The 21,960-nt window shown below is 37.5% G+C and overlaps 1 protein-coding gene and 1 long non-coding RNA gene across 6 annotated transcripts in view; one reads left to right on the forward strand and one right to left on the reverse strand.

Moving 5' to 3' along the window:
- diaph1 (diaphanous related formin 1) overlaps nt 1–21,960 on the forward strand; it is a 173,883-nt gene that overhangs the window by 45,862 nt on the left and 106,061 nt on the right. For all 5 annotated transcript variants that reach the window (XM_073922443.1, XM_073922444.1, XM_073922446.1 and 2 more), the window contains 3 exons: nt 3,633–3,748; nt 10,149–10,213; nt 15,614–15,793. In XM_073922443.1, coding sequence (XP_073778544.1) covers nt 3,633–3,748; nt 10,149–10,213; nt 15,614–15,793 — 361 coding nt within the window. The remainder of the gene's footprint in view (nt 1–3,632; nt 3,749–10,148; nt 10,214–15,613; nt 15,794–21,960) is intronic.
- On the reverse strand, nt 15,741–21,050 carry LOC141377663 (uncharacterized). Its single transcript, XR_012390152.1, has 3 exons — nt 19,698–21,050; nt 17,416–19,119; nt 15,741–17,007 (listed from the first exon to the last, which is right to left on the reverse strand). It is a non-coding gene; the product is annotated as an uncharacterized lncRNA (long non-coding RNA).

A 21,960-nucleotide genomic window follows, 5' to 3' on the forward strand; every position in this document is an offset into this window, starting at 1 on the left:
CTGCATTAAAAACATCATGCTTTATAAAGTCATACAGGAAGAGGAATGAGTTCAGGGTTGAAAATGATGGATTTTAGATTAACTGAACATTTAATTGTAGAGTATGAGCCGAGAAGAGGAATAAATGTAATGTAAATAGGGAAATGCATGGAAGTCAATGGGTACCCGTTTTCAGCATTCTTCAAAGCGTCTTATTTTGTGTTCATCTGCATTAAAGACATCTCTTCTTCATGGTTTATAAAGTCATACAGGCAGAGAAATGATTTCAGGGTTAAGGGATGAATTTCAGGTGAGTATTTATATGTCTATTATGAGCAGAGGAAGGGATGTGATGCAAAGAGGTAAATACATGAATGTGAATGGTTACCTGTTTTCAGCAATCTTCAAACTATCTTCTTTTGTGGATTACTGCATTTACACAGATTATAAAGCCACACCATGTAATTGTAGATTACAAGAAGATAATATGAATTAATGTGGGGTAAATGCATGGAAGTCAATGGTTACACGTTTTCAGCATTCTTCAAACTATCTTTGTTTGTGTTTAACTGCATAAAAAACATCTCTTCATGGTTTATAAAGTCTCATACCAGTTTAATTGTTGATTTTGAACTAAGTAGAGCAATAAATGTGACGTAAAGAGGTAAATACATGTAAGTCAATGGTTACCCTTTTTCAGCATTCTTCAAAATATCTTCTTTTGTGTTCAACTGCAAAGAAAACATCACTTCTTCAAGGTTTACAAAGTCATATCATTTATTTGTTGATTATGAGCAGAGAAGAGAAAGGAATGTGATGTCAAGAGGGAAATGCATAGAAGTCAATGGTGACCCGTTTTCAGCGTTTTTCAAATGATCTTCTTTTGTGTTGAAAGTGATGGATTTCAGGTGAACGGCTCATAATCTACAGTTAAATGCTCAGAGAAGAGGAATAATTGTGATGTGAAGTGGTAAACAAGTGAGAATTAACGTTAGAGTTTCGGGAGAGCTAGAGAAGTGTGTGTTTCTCCGGTGTTTCTCTGCTGCCGTCAGCAGAAAGTCTTCATGCGAGTTTCTCTTCAGCGATTAATATGCTGACACACGGCAGAAAGTGACGACGCCTCCATATAATTATCCTCCAAATATAACCGCAGCTCAAATCCCCGAGCGGCTCGTCTGCCCACAAACAAACTCTCATTCCGCCGCTTTAATCACTGACGAGAGAGAATTAATTAGGATTATTCTGATTTCTGCAAAAGCCTCTGGTTAAAACTCGGATCAGATGCTGTGGTTTTAGACCGACACTAGGGGTCTCTCTCGCTCCACCGAAAAATCTCGAGTTTGAGAGAGAGAGAGAGAGAGAGAGAGAGAGAGAGGAAAAAGAAACAGCTTGGTGGAAAATGAAGAACATATCGAGTTCGTTTCACACCAGGTCAAGATGGCAGATTCCCCACAAATGGACTGTCTGGAAAAGCACACACACACTGACACACAGGTGTGTTTTCAAACACACACCGATACACATTAAAATGACATCTCTCTAGCCAATTACACACAACACCATATGGGCTGTGTTTCAAATCTAGTGAAACTGTCCACCTAGGCAGCATTTCTGGGCATCACAGATAAGAAAATGATGGCTAAAATGGAGTCTGGGTTTAAATTTATAGAGGAAAAGACCTCTGTTTCATGGCTAACTTACTAAATATTCTATAAATAGTCTTATTTTTTATTTTGAATCAATTTAAAATGGCATTCACTGAAATAGTAGCACACGATCAATCCTGAAATCAATCCTCTGCCTTTATGACTTCATATACCATGAAGAAGAGGTGATTTTATGCAGTTAAACACAAAATAAGATAGTTTGAAACATGCTGCAAACGGGTAACTATTGACTTCCATGCATTTCCCGCTTTACATCACATTCCTCCCTCGTCTCAGACCATAATCTACAATGAAACGCTCAGTTCACCTGAAATCCATCCTTTAACAATGCTGAAATACTTAGCTTTATAAACCATGATGTTTGAACAGAAAAGAAGATATTTTTAAAAATGTTGAAAACGGGTAACCATTGACTTCCATGTATTTAGCTCTTTAAATCACATTCCTTCCTCTAATCTGCTCATAATCTACAAATAAACGGTATGACTTTATAAACTATAAAGAAGAGATGTTTTTATGCAGTTAAACATAAAATAAGATCATTTGAAGAATGCTGAAAATGGGTAACCATTGACTTCCATGCATTTGCCTCTGTCACATTAATTAATCTTATCAATTTATAATCCTCCCGCCTGTATGTCTTTATAAAACATGCTTTTTTATGCAGTTGAACACAAAATAAGACAGTTTGAAGAATGCTGAAAATGGGTTACCATTAATTTTTTTTATCTTTATTTTATATTTTTAATTAATTTAAAATGTCATTTAGTGAAATGTTAGTACGTGAGACATATTTAAGCATGTGTAGAACAAGACTCGCACCACAAAAGTGAAAAAAAAGACTCACTATTTACTCCGTCAAATAGTTTTAAACCTTTTAGTTTATTTTTTTCTGTTGAACACTAAAGAAGATATTTTGAAGAATGCTGCGAACGGGTAACCATTGGCTTCCATGCATTTACCTCTTGGTCACATTAATTCATCTTATCTATTTATAATCCTCCTGCCTGTATGACTATATAAAGCATGCTGTTATTTAAGCAGTTGAATGCAAAATAAGATAGTTTGAAGAATGCTGCAAACGGTTAAACCCTGACTTCCATGTATTTACCTCTTCACAAACACATTCCTTCCTCCAATCTGCTCATAATCTACAAAGAAACGGTATGACTTCATAAACCATAAACAGAGATGTTTTTATGCAGTTAAACAGAAAAGAAGATTGTTTGAAGAATGCTGAAAATGGGTAACCATTGACTTCCATGCATTTAACTCTGTCACATTTATTCATCTTATCGATTTATAGACCTCCTGCCTGTATGACTTTATAAAACATGCTTTTTTTATGCAGTTGAACACAAAATAAGATAGTTTGAAGAATGCTGCAAATGGGTAACCATTGACTTCCATGCATTTGCCTCTTTATGACACATTTATTCATCTTATCTATTTATCATCTTCCTGCCTGTAGGACTTAATAAAGCATGCTGTTTTTATGCAATTGAACAACAAATAAGATAGTTTAAAGAATGCTGAAAATGGGTAACCATTGACTTTTTATATATTTTTTTTTATTTTAGGTTTTGAATTAATTTATAATGTCATTCAGTAAAATATTATTACATGAGACATATTTAAGCTCGTGTGGAACAAGACTCGCACCATGAAAGTGAAAAAAGACTCACTGTTTAACACTGAAGAAGATATTTTGAAGAATGCTGGAAACTTGTAACCATTGACTTCCATAGTAGGATAAATAAATACTATGGAAGTCAATAGTGTGTGTGAAATGCGCTTCATAAATAAACGTGAAGCCCAAAATAGTGCAGCGTGTGTGTGATTTTGCAGGGTCACTAGAGGTCAGGCTGGACGGCTGAACCGTGTGGTGAGAATCTGAGATATTGTTTTATGAACTGGCTGCTCAATATCTGGGGCTTCTTTAGGTTGACTGTGTGTGTGCGCTGTTTCTGTGTGTGTGTGTTTCAGGCCGCAGTACTATAAACTCATCGATGAGTGTACGGCGCAGATCGTCCTGCACAAGAACGGCTGCGATCCTGACTTCAAATGCCGGAAGTTTGAACTGGAAGTGGGTCATTTGATTGGTAAGAGAGACACAAATACACACACACACACACACACACACACACACACACACACACATAAACACACACACACACACAAACACAAGACACACAAAAGGCACGCAAACAAAACTTATCACAGATAACAATAAACATGTGTACACACACACACGCACAAATAACATGTACTCAAATATGAACACACAAAACACAGACTTACATGAAACACACAAACAAAAACACACACACACACACACACACAAATGAAGCATTCACACACACGCACACACACAAAGATACACACAGAAACACCCAGAAACAAAACCCACATAAACGGCAGACACACATGCAAGAAAAACGCACATCGCAAACAAGACACACACACACAAACAAAACACACACACAAACACACAAAACGCATGCATACAAGACATACACACAAACAAAGCACACTAACAAAACCCACCCACAAACAAAACGCCCACGCACAAACAACGCAAAGGCATACACACATATGCGCACACACAAACAAAAACACACATTGCAAAAAAGACACAGAACACACACATACACACACACAAACACACACACATACAAAACAAAGACACAAAACCCCACAAACAAAACAAATGCAAACAACACCACATGCACATACACAAACAAAAACATACACACACACACACACACACAAAGTAAAATGCACATCGCAAACAAGACAAACACACATATACAAAGCACAGACACAAACACCCGCAAACAATGCACACTCATACACACAAAGAAAAACACACATTGCAAAAACAGACACACACAAAACACACATATACAAAGCACAGACACAAACACCCACAAACAACGCACACTCATACACACAAACAAAAACACACACAAACAAAAACACACATTGCAAAAAAGATACACACACACACACAACACACATACAAAACAAACACAAACAACAACACATGCGCACAACACACAAAGAAAAACACATTGCAAAAAGACACGCACACACATACAAAAAGACACAAAACCCCACAAACAAAACAAACGCAAACAACAACACATGCGCACACACACAAACAAAAACACACACGCACAAAAATGCACATCATAATCAAGACACACACACACACACACACATACAAAGCACAAACAAAGACACAAACACCCACTAACAAAAACACCCACAAACAAAACACCCACACGCAAACAACAACGCACAAACATCCACATGCCAACAAAAACAAACACATGCTAAAAACACACGCACGCAAACAAAAAACACAAACACACGAAAACAAAAAGCACACACACAAACAAAAACACCCACACACGAAAACACACCAAAGATACATACACACACAAAACCTCACACTTGTCCTTCTATCCTAGTGGGGACTCTGATAGATGTGATGTGTGTCTACTGTACAGACTGTACATTCTCTCCCCTACACCAAACCTACCCCTAAACTCAACCCTCACCGGAAACAATCTGCATTTAACATTCCCGAAATACTTAATTCTGTCAGATTCATGAGCATGTTTGCAGAAATGCAATCTATAAATATAGAAATATATAGAAATATAATCCCCACTTGCATATAAAAACAAGTTCACACACACAGACAAAAACACAAGACACTGTAATACTGCACGTGTCCACAGGGTGGCAGAGTTCAGACTGTCTTCAAAACATCAGAACGTCTCAAATCTCATCCAGAATAATCCGGCGTGGCATTGAGACGCTCACAAAACAAGCTCTTTAGGATTTCCTGCAAATAAGCTCATTTCGCTGATTATTATTAGTATGAAGTGTTTGGCTCGTGTGGGACGCAGGCTTGCACTTGGTGTTGAAGTTAATAATTCACACAATTCTACATTAAACTTGAATCTCATGGGCTTACGCAGAATTAAATTGAACAAACCAGCAGTAATTATTATCAGTAATCTGTTTTCAAATCATAAAGATTGCGCTTCAGTATATTTGTGTCTGTTATGTAGCAGAGTTTTAGAGTTGAAAGACAACATTTGGTGAGGACTATCAGGGTGGTTGAGAAGCAGGCTGAGCAAATTTAATGCGGCGAAATAACTTGATGAAATGAGCGCAGTTATTCCTAATCTATGTCATATATTTATGCCTTCCTCAATATTAATCATTTGTTTTCAATTGGAAGTGTCGGACTGGGTTTAACAATGCAAATAATATTAAAATAAACTAGATTATCAAGGTTTGAGGACAAACTTTGAGGCTGGCTTGTGAAAGCCTGTTTGGTAATAGCTTATTCAGTTTAAACAGTTTTAAAAAGCATGAAGATAGATAGATAGATAGATAGATAGATAGATAGATAGATAGATAGATAGATAGATAGATAGAACGATAGAACGATAGAACGATAGATAGAACGATAGAACGATAGATAGATAGAACGATAGATAGATAGATAGATAGATAGATAGAACGATAGATAGATAGATAGATAGATAGATAGAACGATTGATAGATAGATAGATAGATAGATAGATAGATAGATAGATAGATAGATAGATAGATAGATAGATAGATAGATAGAACGATAGAACGATAGAACGATAGATAGAACGATAGAACGATAGATAGATAGAACGATAGATAGATAGATAGATAGATAGAACGATAGATAGATAGATAGAACGATAGAACGATAGATAGATAGATAGATAGATAGAACGATAGATAGATAGATAGAACGATAGATAGATAGATAGAACGATAGAACGATAGATAGATAGATAGATAGATAGATAGATAGATAGATAGATAGATAGATAGATAGATAGATAGATAGATAGATAGAACGATAGAACGATAGATAGAACGATAGATAGATAGAACGATAGATAGATAGAACGATAGATAGATAGATAGATAGATAGATAGATAGATAGATAGATAGATAGATAGATAGATAGATAGATAGATAGATAGAACGATAGATAGATAGATAGAACGATAGATAGATAGATAGAACGATAGATAGATAGATAGAACGATAGATAGAACGATAGAACGATAGATAGAACGATAGATAGATAGAACGATAGATAGATAGAACGATAGATAGATAGATAGAACGATAGATAGATAGATAGAACGATAGAACGATAGATAGATAGATAGATAGATAGATAGATAGATAGATAGATAGATAGATAGATAGATAGATAGATAGATAGATAGATAGATAGATAGAACGATAGAACGATAGATAGATAGAACGATAGATAGATAGAACGATAGATAGATAGAACGATAGATAGATAGAACGATAGATAGATAGATAGATAGATAGATAGATAGATAGATAGATAGATAGATAGATAGATAGATGGATAGATAGATAGAACGATAGATAGAACGATAGATAGATAGATAGATAGATAGATAGATAGATAGATAGATAGATAGATAGATAGATAGATAGATAGATAGATAGATAGAACGATAGATAGATAGATAGATAGATAGATAGATAGATAGATAGATAGATAGATAGATAGATAGATAGATAGATAGAACGATAGAACGATAGATAGATAGATAGATAGATAGATAGATAGATAGATAGATAGATAGATAGATAGATAGAACGATAGATAGATAGATAGATAGATAGATAGATAGATAGATAGATAGATAGATAGATAGAACGATAGAACGATAGATAGATAGATAGATAGATAGATAGATAGATAGATAGATAGATAGATAGATAGATAGATAGATAGATAGAACGATAGATAGATAGAACGATAGATAGATAGAACGATAGATAGATAGAACGATAGATAGATAGAACGATAGATAGATAGATAGATAGATAGATAGATAGATAGATAGATAGATAGATAGATAGATAGATAGATAGATAGATAGATAGATGGATAGATAGATAGAACGATAGATAGAACGATAGATAGAACGATAGATAGAACGATAGATAGATAGATAGATAGATAGATAGATAGATAGATAGATAGATAGAACGATAGATAGATAGATAGATAGATAGATAGATAGATAGATAGATAGATAGATAGATAGATAGATAGATAGATAGATAGATAGATAGATAGATAGAACGATAGAACGATAGATAGATAGATAGATAGATAGATAGATAGATAGATAGATAGATAGATAGATAGAACGATAGATAGATAGATAGATAGATAGATAGATAGATAGATAGATAGATAGATAGATAGATAGATAGATAGATAGATAGATAGAACGATAGATAGAACGATAGATAGATAGATAGATAGATAGATAGATAGATAGATAGATAGATAGAACGATAGATAGATAGATAGAACGATAGAACGATAGATAGATAGATAGATAGATAGATAGATAGATAGATAGATAGAACGATAGATAGATAGATAGATAGATAGATAGATAGATAGATAGATAGATAGATAGATAGATAGATAGATAGATAGATAGAACGATAGAACGATAGATAGATAGATAGATAGATAGATAGATAGATAGATAGATAGATAGATAGATAGATAGATAGATAGAACGATAGATAGATAGATAGATAGATAGATAGATAGATAGATAGATAGATAGATAGATAGATAGATAGATAGATAGATAGATAGAACGATAGATAGAACGATAGATAGATAGATAGATAGATAGATAGATAGATAGATAGATAGATAGATAGATAGATAGAACGATAGATAGATAGATAGAACGATAGAACGATAGATAGATAGATAGATAGATAGATAGATAGATAGATAGATAGATAGATAGATAGATAGAACGATAGATAGATAGATAGATAGATAGATAGATAGATAGATAGATAGATAGATAGATAGATAGATAGATAGATAGATAGATAGATAGATAGATAGATAGATAGATAGATAGAACGATAGATAGAACGATAGATAGATAGATAGATAGATAGATAGATAGATAGATAGATAGATAGATAGATAGATAGATAGAACGATAGATAGAACGATAGAACGATAGATAGATAGATAGATAGATAGATAGATAGATAGATAGATAGATAGAACGATAGATAGATAGATAGATAGATAGATAGATAGATAGATAGATAGATAGATAGATAGATAGATAGATAGATAGATAGATAGAACGATAGAACGATAGATAGATAGATAGATAGATAGATAGATAGATAGATAGATAGATAGATAGATAGATAGAACGATAGATAGATAGATAGATAGATAGATAGATAGATAGATAGATAGATAGATAGATAGATAGATAGATAGATAGAACGATAGATAGAACGATAGATAGATAGATAGATAGATAGATAGATAGATAGATAGATAGATAGAACGATAGATAGATAGATAGAACGATAGAACGATAGATAGATAGATAGATAGATAGATAGATAGATAGATAGATAGATAGATAGATAGAACGATAGATAGATAGATAGATAGATAGATAGATAGATAGATAGATAGATAGATAGATAGATAGATAGATAGATAGATAGATAGATAGATAGATGCAGCACACTCAGAGACGTAATACGGTACTCCCAGGTACAGATGTCGTCTACACGCTGGAATACACGCTAAGATCTCATGGCCGTGACGCAGCTTCAAAAATTAGTTTCAAACCGGAAGTACACTAAAACAACCATTTTTCACTTTTTATTGAGATATCTGTGTCCTAATAGTGTTTTTAGCAGTGTGGGACACATATACGACTGTCAACAGCTCAACACATTTGTTTTGGTGTTTCGTGACCCTTTAAGTCCGATTGACAAACTTCGCAAATAACGGTCATTTATTTGTTTACACTTTACTCCACTAGTAACTGTTTATTTACAATGCAGTTATTCCCATCACCGTTCACCTCATTAGCATATCTCCACAGAAGCCATTCCTATTGGCTGATGAAGTCAGCAGACACAGTATCTGTATGACTCACTACTTAAACTGTTAACTTGCGTGCGTGCGTGTGTTTGTGTGTGAGTGTGTGTGTTTTTGTGTGAGTGTGTGTGTGCGTTTGTTAACAGGCACGTGTGTGAGATATCGATCCGCAGTTCACGGAGCCTTTATGGCTTTGAGAACACACACACACACACACACACATGAGAGTTTTTCCAGGCGCCTCAGATGTATAAATGTATGCTGCCCTTTGTGTGGTGATTTCAAAGACACTTTGGGGTTTCTTATTTTAGAGCAAGTTTGAGATGGGACGAAGCCAGCCGCAGATTTTAATTAGATCGTTCAGTAATCAGAGCACGAATCACAGGAGGAAGAGACTCGTCGCAGTGAAGGGCACTTTACACACACACACACACACACACAGATCTCTGAAATTGTCTGTTCACTGCCTGTCTCTCTTTCTCTGCAGATAACATGGTTGATCAGACTAAAGTGGAAATCAGTGAAGCCAAGGCCACAGAGCTGGAGAAGAAGGTACAGACAAACAAGCACTCGAGAACGTCTGAATGACACACACACACACACACACTCACACACACTAAATCACTACCTGCTCAAACGCATTCAATGGCCCTCAAAAATAGATCAATAATGCTGGATCTGCTGTGCAACATACACACAGACACACACACACACGCGCGCGCGCACACATGGACACAGACATTCATTTCACACACACATTCACTGACATGCACACACTCATTCGCTCACACATGCACACAGACACACACACACACACACACACACACACACATCCCAGTTCACTCACTTACACACATGGACACGCACACACTCATTCACTCACACACGCACACACACACCCCTAGTTCACTCACATACACATGCGCATTGACACACACTCATTCACTCACACAAATGCACTGGTATTCACTTATACACATATGCACACACAAATGCACTCAGACAAACAGACACACACACACCAATTCACACACGCATTCACTCACACAGATTCACACACACATGCATTGACTCTCTCACACACACATTCGCTCATAGAAATGCAAACACACACACACATATATTTAATCAATATGTGCACACAAACAAAACACACACGCAAACACACACACACATATGCATGCATTCTTTCATCATACACATATTCACTTACACACACATACGCAAACACACACACAGATATTTAATCAATATATGCACTCAAAGACATGAACACAACACACACACACACACACACACACACACACATGCAGTCATTCATTATACACATATATTCACTCAAACACACACATACACAAACCTTCAAACAAACACACATTCACTCACACTCACACACACACACACACACACACACACACACACATATTTAATCAATATTTGCACACAAACACATGAATACAACACACACACACACACAAAAACACACACATTTAATCAATATTTGCACATGAACCCAACACACAAACACACACACACACACACATACACACACACACACACACACACACACATACACACACACACACACGCATATATGCATTCATCATACACGTATATTCACTCACTCACTCACACGCACACAAACACACTCATACACAAACCTTCAAACAAACACGCATTCACACACACATTCACTCACACGCACACACACACTCAGACACTCACAGACACACGCACGCAGCAGATCTGCTCCAGACGCCCCCCGCTGTCTCCTCGCGCCTGTCAGATGACAGATGTGTAATTTGGGAGGTGAGACGAGCAGAACGGAGATTTCCTGTCTCTGCCTGACATCTTCCCTCCAAAACTCTCCAAACACACTCTGCAATTACCCTGCGTGTGTGTGTGTGTGTGTGTGTTTTGAATGTGTGCATTGTTGCGTGTGTGCATGTGACGTTTGTGGCATTTGTGTAGGTATGGAAAAAGAAGAATATTCCCTTTATTGTGTGCCGTTGCTTAAGAACACAGTTAAAATCAGCCTTTAGGCTGGACAGTCAGTTGGTGTCGTCAATCTGGCAACCTGCGCTTGCATGTGTTTTGAACGAGGAGTGCAATACCTAGTTCAACCACTGGGTGTCAGACTTACTGCACCTTTAAAGTGTAGCAAACGTGATATATATCCGTTTGTTTTACGTAAGCTCAACAGAATTGAGCTAATAAGCTTTGGGATTGATATTTGTTAGTTAAACGTGAATAAAACAAATAAAAACGAGATTTATGTCAATAAATCCAACGTATTACATTTATTCCAATTGTTATTATATTTATTCCGTTATCATGCATCCTAGTGTGTGCATACTTGTGCATGGACGTGTGTGTGTGTGCACGTTTTCTCTGCTGGAGATCAAATAAAGTGTTCAATAGTCTCTGCTTTACTTATGTGTGTGTGTGTGTGTGTGTGTGTGTGTGTGTGTGTGTGTGTGTGTGTGTCGTCAGGCGAGTGTTTACTCTTCCTCTCTCTCTCTTCTCCTCTTTCTAATTCAGAGTAATAGCAGAGTGTCGTCAGAAGAGCGACAGCAAACGACTCTCATTACTAACACATGGAGAATGTGTGAGCGTGTATGTGTGTGTGTGTATGTGACCCTTCCATTTTCGAGGCTGTCACGTAATTGCATGTCTGGCTTGCAAACAGCCGCCGTCAATGTCAGCGGAAATTGTCAGCGTCTGTCTGTGTGCGGGAGCAGGACAGATTTTGTGGAAGTTTGTGAGGTGAATACTAAAATCCCGAGAGACTCCATTTGGGCTCGCATTTGTTCTGGAGTCCGTCCTCCACAAAGCACCTTCAGTGATAAACTGAGGGTCACTGTGTAAACACACACACATACACACACACGCACATCTCCTCCGAGTGTAATGGAGAACTGTGATCGGATTATAAACCAGATCTGAATGACATTTCATCAAACAGGTCAAACTGGCTCAGCGGTGTGGATACAAATGACCATGCTGCCATTCACTTTCCCTCCTAATTACTTCATTTACTCTAAATATGTTTTGTTTTATGTAAAAGATTATGATATATAGTATTTAATTAAGAGTATTTTGTGAGCTCTATGGGAGTGGGTGGAGCTAAAAAGCTATTTTGTTGCAGCTGCAACTCTGATTGGTGGAATTCGCTGTAGAGCATCATGGGTAATGTAGTATTTCACCACAAATTAATCTGTTAAACTTATTTTAACCCCAAAAAAATAAATAAATAAATGCAAAAATTAGTTCCTATCAGTTAGCAAACTGGTAGCTTACAAAAGGGCTGTCTTTTAGGATTTATTAGATGTCGTTTGAAATGTGAGAAACGAAATGAGTTGATCTTCAGGACCAGCCATTACAGATACATGATTGTAGTGCTTGATGATATGCACTAAAACTCTACAGGCCAGTCGGCGCCAGTGGTGTAGTGGTTAGTGCGTCGACAAATGCACTCCAGTGCTCACAGCGACCCGAGTTCGATTCTGCCTGGATTCTGCCTCTGCTCCCCATGCTTTCCTGTCAAAACTCTCTACTGTCCTATACAAGAAAAGTGAAAACCCAGAAAAAATATTATAAAAAAATTTATTCTATAGCCCCGTAGCCAGCCTGGTGAAAGAGTAGTTCATTTTATTTTCTAAAAATTTAGACCTTTTTGCTGTTATAGGCCTCGTTTAGGCTTTTGTTTAATAATGTGATCTAAATGCTGCATATTAGTAACATTTTAAGCACTTTTTAGCCAAAATAGATGGTCGGATGGTCATCGTAACTTAAAAAAAAAGTACATTTGAAATGAATAACAAAAATAGCCAAAATAGTATTCATATTTATTTTAATATCAGGTGCTTTTGGTGCTTCACACATTTTCATTGGTAGTTTTAATTGATAATTCTAACAATAAATGTCAAATCATATTTCTGTCATGTTAAATGGCAGACTTTTCCCCCTTAAGTGAAAGTTGAAAATAATTTATTTATTAAGCGATTGGTTTCTTGTTTAAAATGTATCAACCAAATTAATATTTCACACATCTGATGTTCACTGTAAATAAATAAATAAATAAATAAATATATATATATATATATATATATATATATATATATATATATATATATATATATATATAGATTAATTCAATTAATGAATATATAATTAAAAATAAATAAGTAAATAAAAGTATATTAATAAATTAGGCAAGGCAAGTTTGTTTATAAAGACATTTCATACACAGTGGCAATTCAAAGTGCTTTACATAAACAAGAATAAAAAAAGACAAGAAAATAAAAACAAACAAACAATAAAATGATTAAAAATAGATAAAAACAGATTCAAATGTGTTAAAACAGATTAAAAATAAAAATAAAAAAAAGAAAGAAAGACATAACAGTGCTCATTCAGTAATGGCACAGCTGAACAGATGTGTGTTCAGTCTTCATGTGAATGTGCCTAATGTTGCAGCACACCTGATCATTTCTGGAAGCTGACTCCAGCAGCAGGGGGCGCTGTTAATGGCTGAAAGCTGATTCACCCTACTTTGACTGAACTCTTGGAGTTTCTATTTTATATGATCTTAAAGATCTGAGTGATCTGTTAGATTTGTATTCAGTCAGCAGATCTGTAATGTATTGAGCTCCTAGGCCATTTAGGGTGCTTTCACATCTGTAGTTTGCTTCATTTGGTCCGCACCAAGGGAAATAAATGATACTTTGTTGCATCTTCTGCCGTCTTTGGGTCGTTTTCACACCACACTGCTGGCTTTGATCTGAACCAGTTGAAACAAACCAAAATGCAGTCATCTGACTAAATCCACATCTCTCACTGGCCAGATGTTGTTGAACATATTTCCTAAACTGCTTATTGATTGGTCAGAATTCACGTGCGGGAAAATGCCAATGAACTCCCGCAGGTAAACAAAACCTTTTACTCTGGAGGGACGACTGCGCTTGCTGATTGTATCCCTGCTTTAGACAAACTATACATTACGAAAATTAAGCGCGGCTGGAAAACGTGTTTAATGCATCGCTCGTCACTTCAGGAGGAGACGTGAATTAATTTAGCTAAACTGCGACATGCTCATCTTGCGGAAATATTACCAACGATCCATCAGGTAATGTTTTCCCCCCTCTCTCTCTCTCTCTCTGTTGGTAAAGCGCTGTCAACAAATATTTTTCCTCCATATCCCATAATGCACAGCGCATCAGCCTACGGCAGCTGAATTAGTCCAAAACGCGCAGTACTTTTTGCTGTTGGACCTGTTTTAGTATGGATCATATTCTCAGCACAAACAAACCGCTCCAGGGTTCGTTTGAAAGCGTAGCGAGTTCACCTCTTCAAGCAGGTCTCGGTACGCTTATTTGGTCCGCTTTTGGTGCGCACTCGAGTACGATTGCTGCATTCACACCTGCCCAAACGAACCGCACCAAAAGGGGAAACGAACTCTAGTGCGATTCAATCCAACTAAATAAGGCAGGTGTGAAAGCACCCTTAGTGATTTAAAGACCACGCCCCCTAACTTTAGAGCATAGTGATTGGATATTTACTCGCTGGGAGGAGTTTCCTCATCTCAGTCATGGACTTACAGGCACACACAGTGATATAAAACACAGCTAAATTACTTAAACACAAAACCGAGAAAACCGCAATTCACAAGCGCGTATTGAACAGTGAAGGTCGTACCGTATGGTTCAATATTTTATTGAGAACCGTGGCATCCCTATTGAGCAGTGTTATAATTTTGAGTAAGAAATAATTATTGATATTATTGATGATGATCGTCATCGTTGTTTCATCACACGTGACCACGCATGTCTTAAGCATGTGCCATCAAACAGTTCAAAATGATATGTGACCTCCTGAAAGCTTCAGTCCTCATAATAGCGATGTTCCTCCACACACTGTCGACTTATGCCGGTGTACTGTGTTTGTGTGTAGCTGGACGCTGAGCTGACGGCCCGTCAGGAGCTGCAGGTGGAGCTGAAGAAGCTGGAGGCCGATTATGAGCAGAAGCTTCTGGATCTCAGCGCTGAGAAAGAGACGCTGGGGAAGGAGAAGGGCGAACAGGAGAAGGAGAATAAAGTCATGCAGTCTGAGATCAACCTGCTCAAGGAGAAGGTACTGGAGAACCCGAATATATGCTCGTATGAACCATGAGTGTGTCATTTCTGCTGCGTATTCACTAACTTAAAGCTGATGTTTTCAGTCAGGTCCATGAATATTTGGACATCGGTGCAATTCTTAGATTTTTGGCTCTGTACACCAACACAATGGACTTAAAATGAAATAAACTGCAGACTGTCTGTCACGGTACGGTGAGGGGAAAAAGGGGCGAGGACCCAAGCGCAGAGTGAAGTAGTATTTATTCATAATAAAATAAAATAAAAGGCAAAAATAAACAACCCCGAGGGGGAAAACACTAATAAAACAAATAAACAAACTAACAAACTTGACCGGGCAGGCACGACAAGGCAGGGCTGGATACAGCAGGGCAGGTAAAGATCGACGACGAACTGGCAAAGGACTGAAAACATAAGGGGATTATAAAGCAAAAGTAAATTGACACACAGGTGAACATGACAAACTAATAATGAGTTAACAAGGAGGGTGGGACTAGACAATAGACGGGAGAGCGCATGACACAGAGAGACATCACAAGCCATGCGCATACATAAAACAGGACAAGAACATGCAGCCAATGAGAGAACTCATTAACCGCATGCTCATGACAAGACGAGCACAACACTGAAGCACACGGCAAAAGCACGTGACCACGATGTAAACACATAGCCACATGCTTTAACAATAGACGCAAGACACGAGCACACGATGAATGAAAACACTCACCGTGCGCTCACACACGCAGCGTGCATGCTTCATCCCAGTGCCGACCAGAACCGAAACCAACAAGACTGAGACGCTGGGAATGAAACACCACACTGCAGACAGACGAACACACAAACACGAGTACAAGAGCGCGCGCAAGTGGACACCCACGAAGGCGCGCGTGCACACGGAGACCCAAACAATGACAGAAACAAGTGCTCGACCCAAGAAAACTTGAGCCGAGCACAACAGGACAGGATTAGACATGACTAGTGTCCGGATTCTGCCACCAAAACAAGAATTTACATGACCAGAGTGGCAGAACCCTGACACTGTCAGCTTTGATTTGAGGATATTTACATCCTAATCAGGTGAACAGTGTAGGATTTACAACAGTTTGCATATTTGCCTCCCACTTGTTAAGGGTCCAAAAGTGATTGGGCAGAATCATAAATCAAACGTTCACTTCTTAATACTTGGTTGCAAATTCTTCAGTCACTTACAGCCTGAAATCTGGAACACAGAGACATCAGCAGACGCTGGGTTTCATTCCTGGTGGTGCTCTGCCAGGTCTCTACAGCAACTGTGTTTAGTTCCTGCTTGTTCTTGGAGCATTTTCCCATCAGTTTTGTCTTCATGCTCAATCGAATTCAGATCAGTTGATTGACTTGGCCATTGCGTAGCACTCCACTTCTTGCAAGCTGTTGTAATTCCTACATGGTTCATCTGATTTGAATGTGAATACCCTGAAATTAAAGCTGACAGTCTGCAGTTGGTCCCACTTTAAATTAAGTGGCCTTAACTAATATGTACTTACACAGGAGTTAATAGTTTGTTACAATGTACTTATTGTGTAAATACATGTATTTATTGTATTTATTGTATACATGTATTTATTGTGTACTTATGCTAGCTTAAAAACCTGTATGTAATTACATCTGTAATTAACTTTTGTAATTGCATTTGTAAATACACTGCTGACCATCCCTTACACCTTAACCCACCCTTAAACCTACCCATACCACCAAACCTGTCCATAACCCAACCCCTATCCCAACTCAAGAGCACCACAAGTGTTCTCAAATACATTATAAACACAGTAAGTACATTGTATTTATTTTTTGATGCAAGTACAGTTAAGGACACTTAAAATAAAGTGGGACCCTGCAGTTAAAGCACATCTTGATCATGTCATTTTCATCTGCTTATCCGGGGCTGGGTCGTGGGGGTAGCAGTCTTAAGCGTGGTTTATACTTCTGCGTCAGGTGACCGGCGTAACCCACGGTGCATGCAACGCGCGTGGCTGTGCATTTATACTTCTGCTGCTGTCTCTGTCGGTCTGCATTAACACTTCTGAAACACTAGTTGGCAGTGAGGTGTAAATGTTCCTCTGTGTCGAGTTTCTTCGCTGCTGTTTTGCTTTTTCTGAACACTTCCGGGATGTACAAGTGGCTCAAACTCGCTCATTTTGAGGCAGGAACCGGCAGACGTGCAACAACTTTAACTATGAGGTAAACACAAAACAAAACTTTCCATCCGGAGCTCCTTCACGGGACTCCACACTTGTAAACAATCGCTCTATCGGGCTCGCACCATTCACGTAGCTCTCGGCCCCGCCCAGACTCGTCAGCGCTACCAAGCCGACCAATCACAGAGCTTGCGCTACGCGTCGTTGCGACATGTAGTTAAATTTTTTTGAGAGATGCACATCAGCGACACCGACGGCCACGCCGAAGGGCTATGCGTTAGCGCCGTAGCATACGCTGGCGTTTGACGCAGAAGTATAAATCAGCCTTTAGGAGAGAACTTCAGACTTCCCTCTCCCCCGGGATCCCATTTCCCATACAAACATTTCATCCAGCATTTTTATCCAGACGTGAGGCGACAACACGGTTTCATTGGTGGTGAACCGGCACTAAGACAACATGCATTTTTATCCAGTTCCTTACGAACAGAGCTGTGTTTTAAAGTCTCAGCCTGCTTCAGTCACTCAAACTAAATCCACACACATTCTCCACTAACATACACACTTCAAACCCACCGTCCCTGTAGGAGTGGGCAGTTCTTGGCCAGAATAAGCTGCCAAGCGCACCAGATGTGTGTTGGATGTGTGCGAATGAGAGAAGTACGAGAACAGAGAAGGGAGTAAACAAAAGTGGGAGCCGGAGAGATATTAATAGAGGCGGTCCGCCGGACGCACGCACCGAGCTGATGCTTGTCGGTTATCTAACAAACACAGAGGCACTACACATAATTACAGTGGAAAGAGATGAAGCGCAGGCGTCAGCAGAAGCTCACACGCGCACAGATGGAGAAGCTGCTGAGCTAAAGCAAGTCTTCACCTTCATCTAAACAGACCTCGCTAACTTCTGTTTACACTGGGAAAACATGATGCATCGCATTTACTGAATTATTTTAATGAGAGTGGTTGCAGACAATTTATATTGGCTGAATTTAAACAAACAAATTAATTTAGGCATTACTACATACAGTTAAAGTCTGAATTATTAGCCCACCTGAATTACTAGCCCCCCTGTTTATTTTTTTCCCCAGTCTCTGTTTAACGGAGAGAAGATTTTCCCAACACTTTTTTAAACATAATAGTTTTAATAACTCAACTCCAATAATAATAATAACACATTTAACCTTACATTTATATAGCACTTTTCTGGGCACTCAAAGCGCTTTTTACACATTGGGGGGGAGGGGGGGGTCTCCTCATCCACCACCAGACTGTAGCATCCACCTGGATGACGCGACGGCAGCCATTTTGCGCCAGACCGCACACCACACACCAGCTGATTGGTGGAGAGGAGACAGTGATGAAGCCAATTGAATATGGGGATGGTTAGGAGGCCATGATGGACAGAGGCCAGTGGGCAGATTTGGCCAGGATGCCAGGGTGAAACCCCTACTCTTGGGATTTTTAACGACCACAGAGAGTCGGGACCTCGGTTTAACGTCTCATCCGAAAGACGGTGCTCACTGAGCAGTATAGTGTCCCTGTCACTATACTGGGGCATTAGGACCCACACAGACCACAGGTTGGGCGCCCCCTGCTGGCCTCACTAACGCCACTTCCAACAGCAACCTAGCTTTCCCATGTGGTCTCCCATCCAGGTACTGACCGGGCGCAGCCCTGCTTAGCTTCAGTGGGCGACCATGTGAGAGTTGCAGAGAGCTAGCTGCCGGCTACCAATAACTGATTTATTTTCTCTTTGCCATGGTGACAGTAAATAATATTTGACTAGATATTTTCAAGACACTTCTATACAGCTTAAAGTGACATTTAAAGGCTTAACTATGTTAATTAAGTTAATTATGCAAGTGAGGGTTGTTATGCAAGTTATTGTATAACGATGGTTTGTTTTGTAGTCTATCGAAAAAATACATAGCTAAAAGGGGCTAATAATTTTGACCTTAAAATAGGTTTTAAAAAATTAAAAACTGCTTTTATTCTAGCCAAAATAAAGCAAACAAGACTTTCTCCAGAAGAAAAAATATTATCAGACATACTGTGAAAATATCCTTGCTCTGTTAAACATCATTTGGGAAATATTTAAAAAAGAAAAAAAAAATTCAAAGGGGGGCTAATAATTCTGACTTAAACTGTATACTTTGTTTTTATTCAGCCCATATACATTGTTTGCAACCACTTTGCATTAATAAAATGTAGTAAATCCAATGTATTAAATCAAATATAGTGTGTACTAAATCGAATGTGGTAAATCCAGTGCAGTAGAACGTGGTGAACTACTTCAGTCTCCGTCTCTCTCGCATTGATGTGACATTAGCAGGCTGGTCATTTTTAATGAGTTCTGCCAAGTTCTGGGTAAATAAATTATACCACTAATTAGACTTGGATTTAGACACTCCCTCATGTGCTTCCAACTCTGGCCTGACCTTCTTCTGTCTGTCTGCCTGTCTCTCCTCCATCACTTACTTTAAGAACTAGACTTTTACATGTTATCAAGATCATGAGAGTGGTGCATCACCATGCTGAACTGCATTCTGATCATGGATTTCTTATTGGTGCGATTCATCAAGCATATTTAGTTGTATTTATATCAAGTATTTACAGTTGAAGTCAGAGTTATTAGCCCCCTTGTACATTTTCACCAATTTCTGCTTAACGGAAAGATTTTCTTTAACACATTTCTAATTATAATAGTTTTAATAACTCATTTTTAATAACTGATTTCTTTTTTCTTTGTCATGATGACAGTACATATTTGACTTGATATTCTTCAAGACACTTTTATTCAGCTTAAAGTGACATTTAAAGGCTTCACTAGGCTAATTAGGGTAAAGTTAGGGTAATTAGGCAAGTCATTGTATAACAGTGGTTTGTTCTGGAGACAATCCAACACTAATATTGCTGAAGGGGGCTAATAATATTGACCTTAAAATGGGTTTAAACCAATTAAAAACTGCTTTTATTTTTGCCCAAGTAAAACAAATAAGACTTTCTCCAGAAGAAAAAATATTAGAGAAAGTCCTTTAAAACATTTCTGAATCAGTTCAACATCATTTCGGGAATATTTGATATAAAAAAACAAAAAAAAAGCAAAAAAAAAATACAAGAATCATTCTGACTGTATACTCAGATATTTTCAGGTTGATATTTGCATTTATGTCTTGTTTTATAAAATTATTTAATGAATATCTTAAATTTATATGTTTTAAAAAAGAAAACCACATTATTTTTCGCTTGGGGTTGCCAAATTTCAGGATTTAAACCCTCCGCTCCAAGTGAAATCGGATTTAATTTTTCACTTTTTAACAACCTGCAAACTGCAAAAACAAGCAAATAAACAAAATCATAAAATCCTTTATGAGCCCCACTTGTGTAATCAAATGCCCCGTGACAATAAATGCAGCACTAACTGTAATAAATGTGACCATTATTATCAAATTTAGTGGTATTTTATTTTGTGGTTGCGGATGCGATAAAAAAGCACTTGCATGCAAAGTGTCTTTTCCCCTCAGTATATATATATATATATATATATATATATATATATATATATATATATATAATTTTGTTTTTGAATTTTGAAGTTAGAATTATTAGTTCCCCTTTGATTTTTTTTTTTTTTGATTTTTTTAATTTTATTTTTAAATTTTTTTATTTCTCAAATCTTTTTAGACAGAGCAAGGACATTTTCACAGTATTTCCTATAATATTTTTACTTCTGGAGAAAGTCTTATTTGTTTTATTTCGGCTAGAGTAAAAGTACTTTTTTTTTTTTTAAACCATTTTAAGGTCAATAATATTAGCCCCTTAAAGCAATATTTTATTTTTTTTCGACAGTCTACAGAACAAACCATCATTATACAATAACTTGCCTGATTACCCTTACCTGCGTAGTTAACCTAGTCAGCCTTTAAATGTCACTTTAAGCTGTATAGAAGTGTCTTGAAGAATATCTTGTCAAATATTATTTACTGTCATCATG

The sequence above is a fragment of the Danio rerio genome, chromosome 14 (assembly GCF_049306965.1).
Source record: "Danio rerio strain Tuebingen ecotype United States chromosome 14, GRCz12tu, whole genome shotgun sequence".
Classification (NCBI taxonomy): Eukaryota; Metazoa; Chordata; class Actinopteri; order Cypriniformes; family Danionidae; genus Danio; species Danio rerio.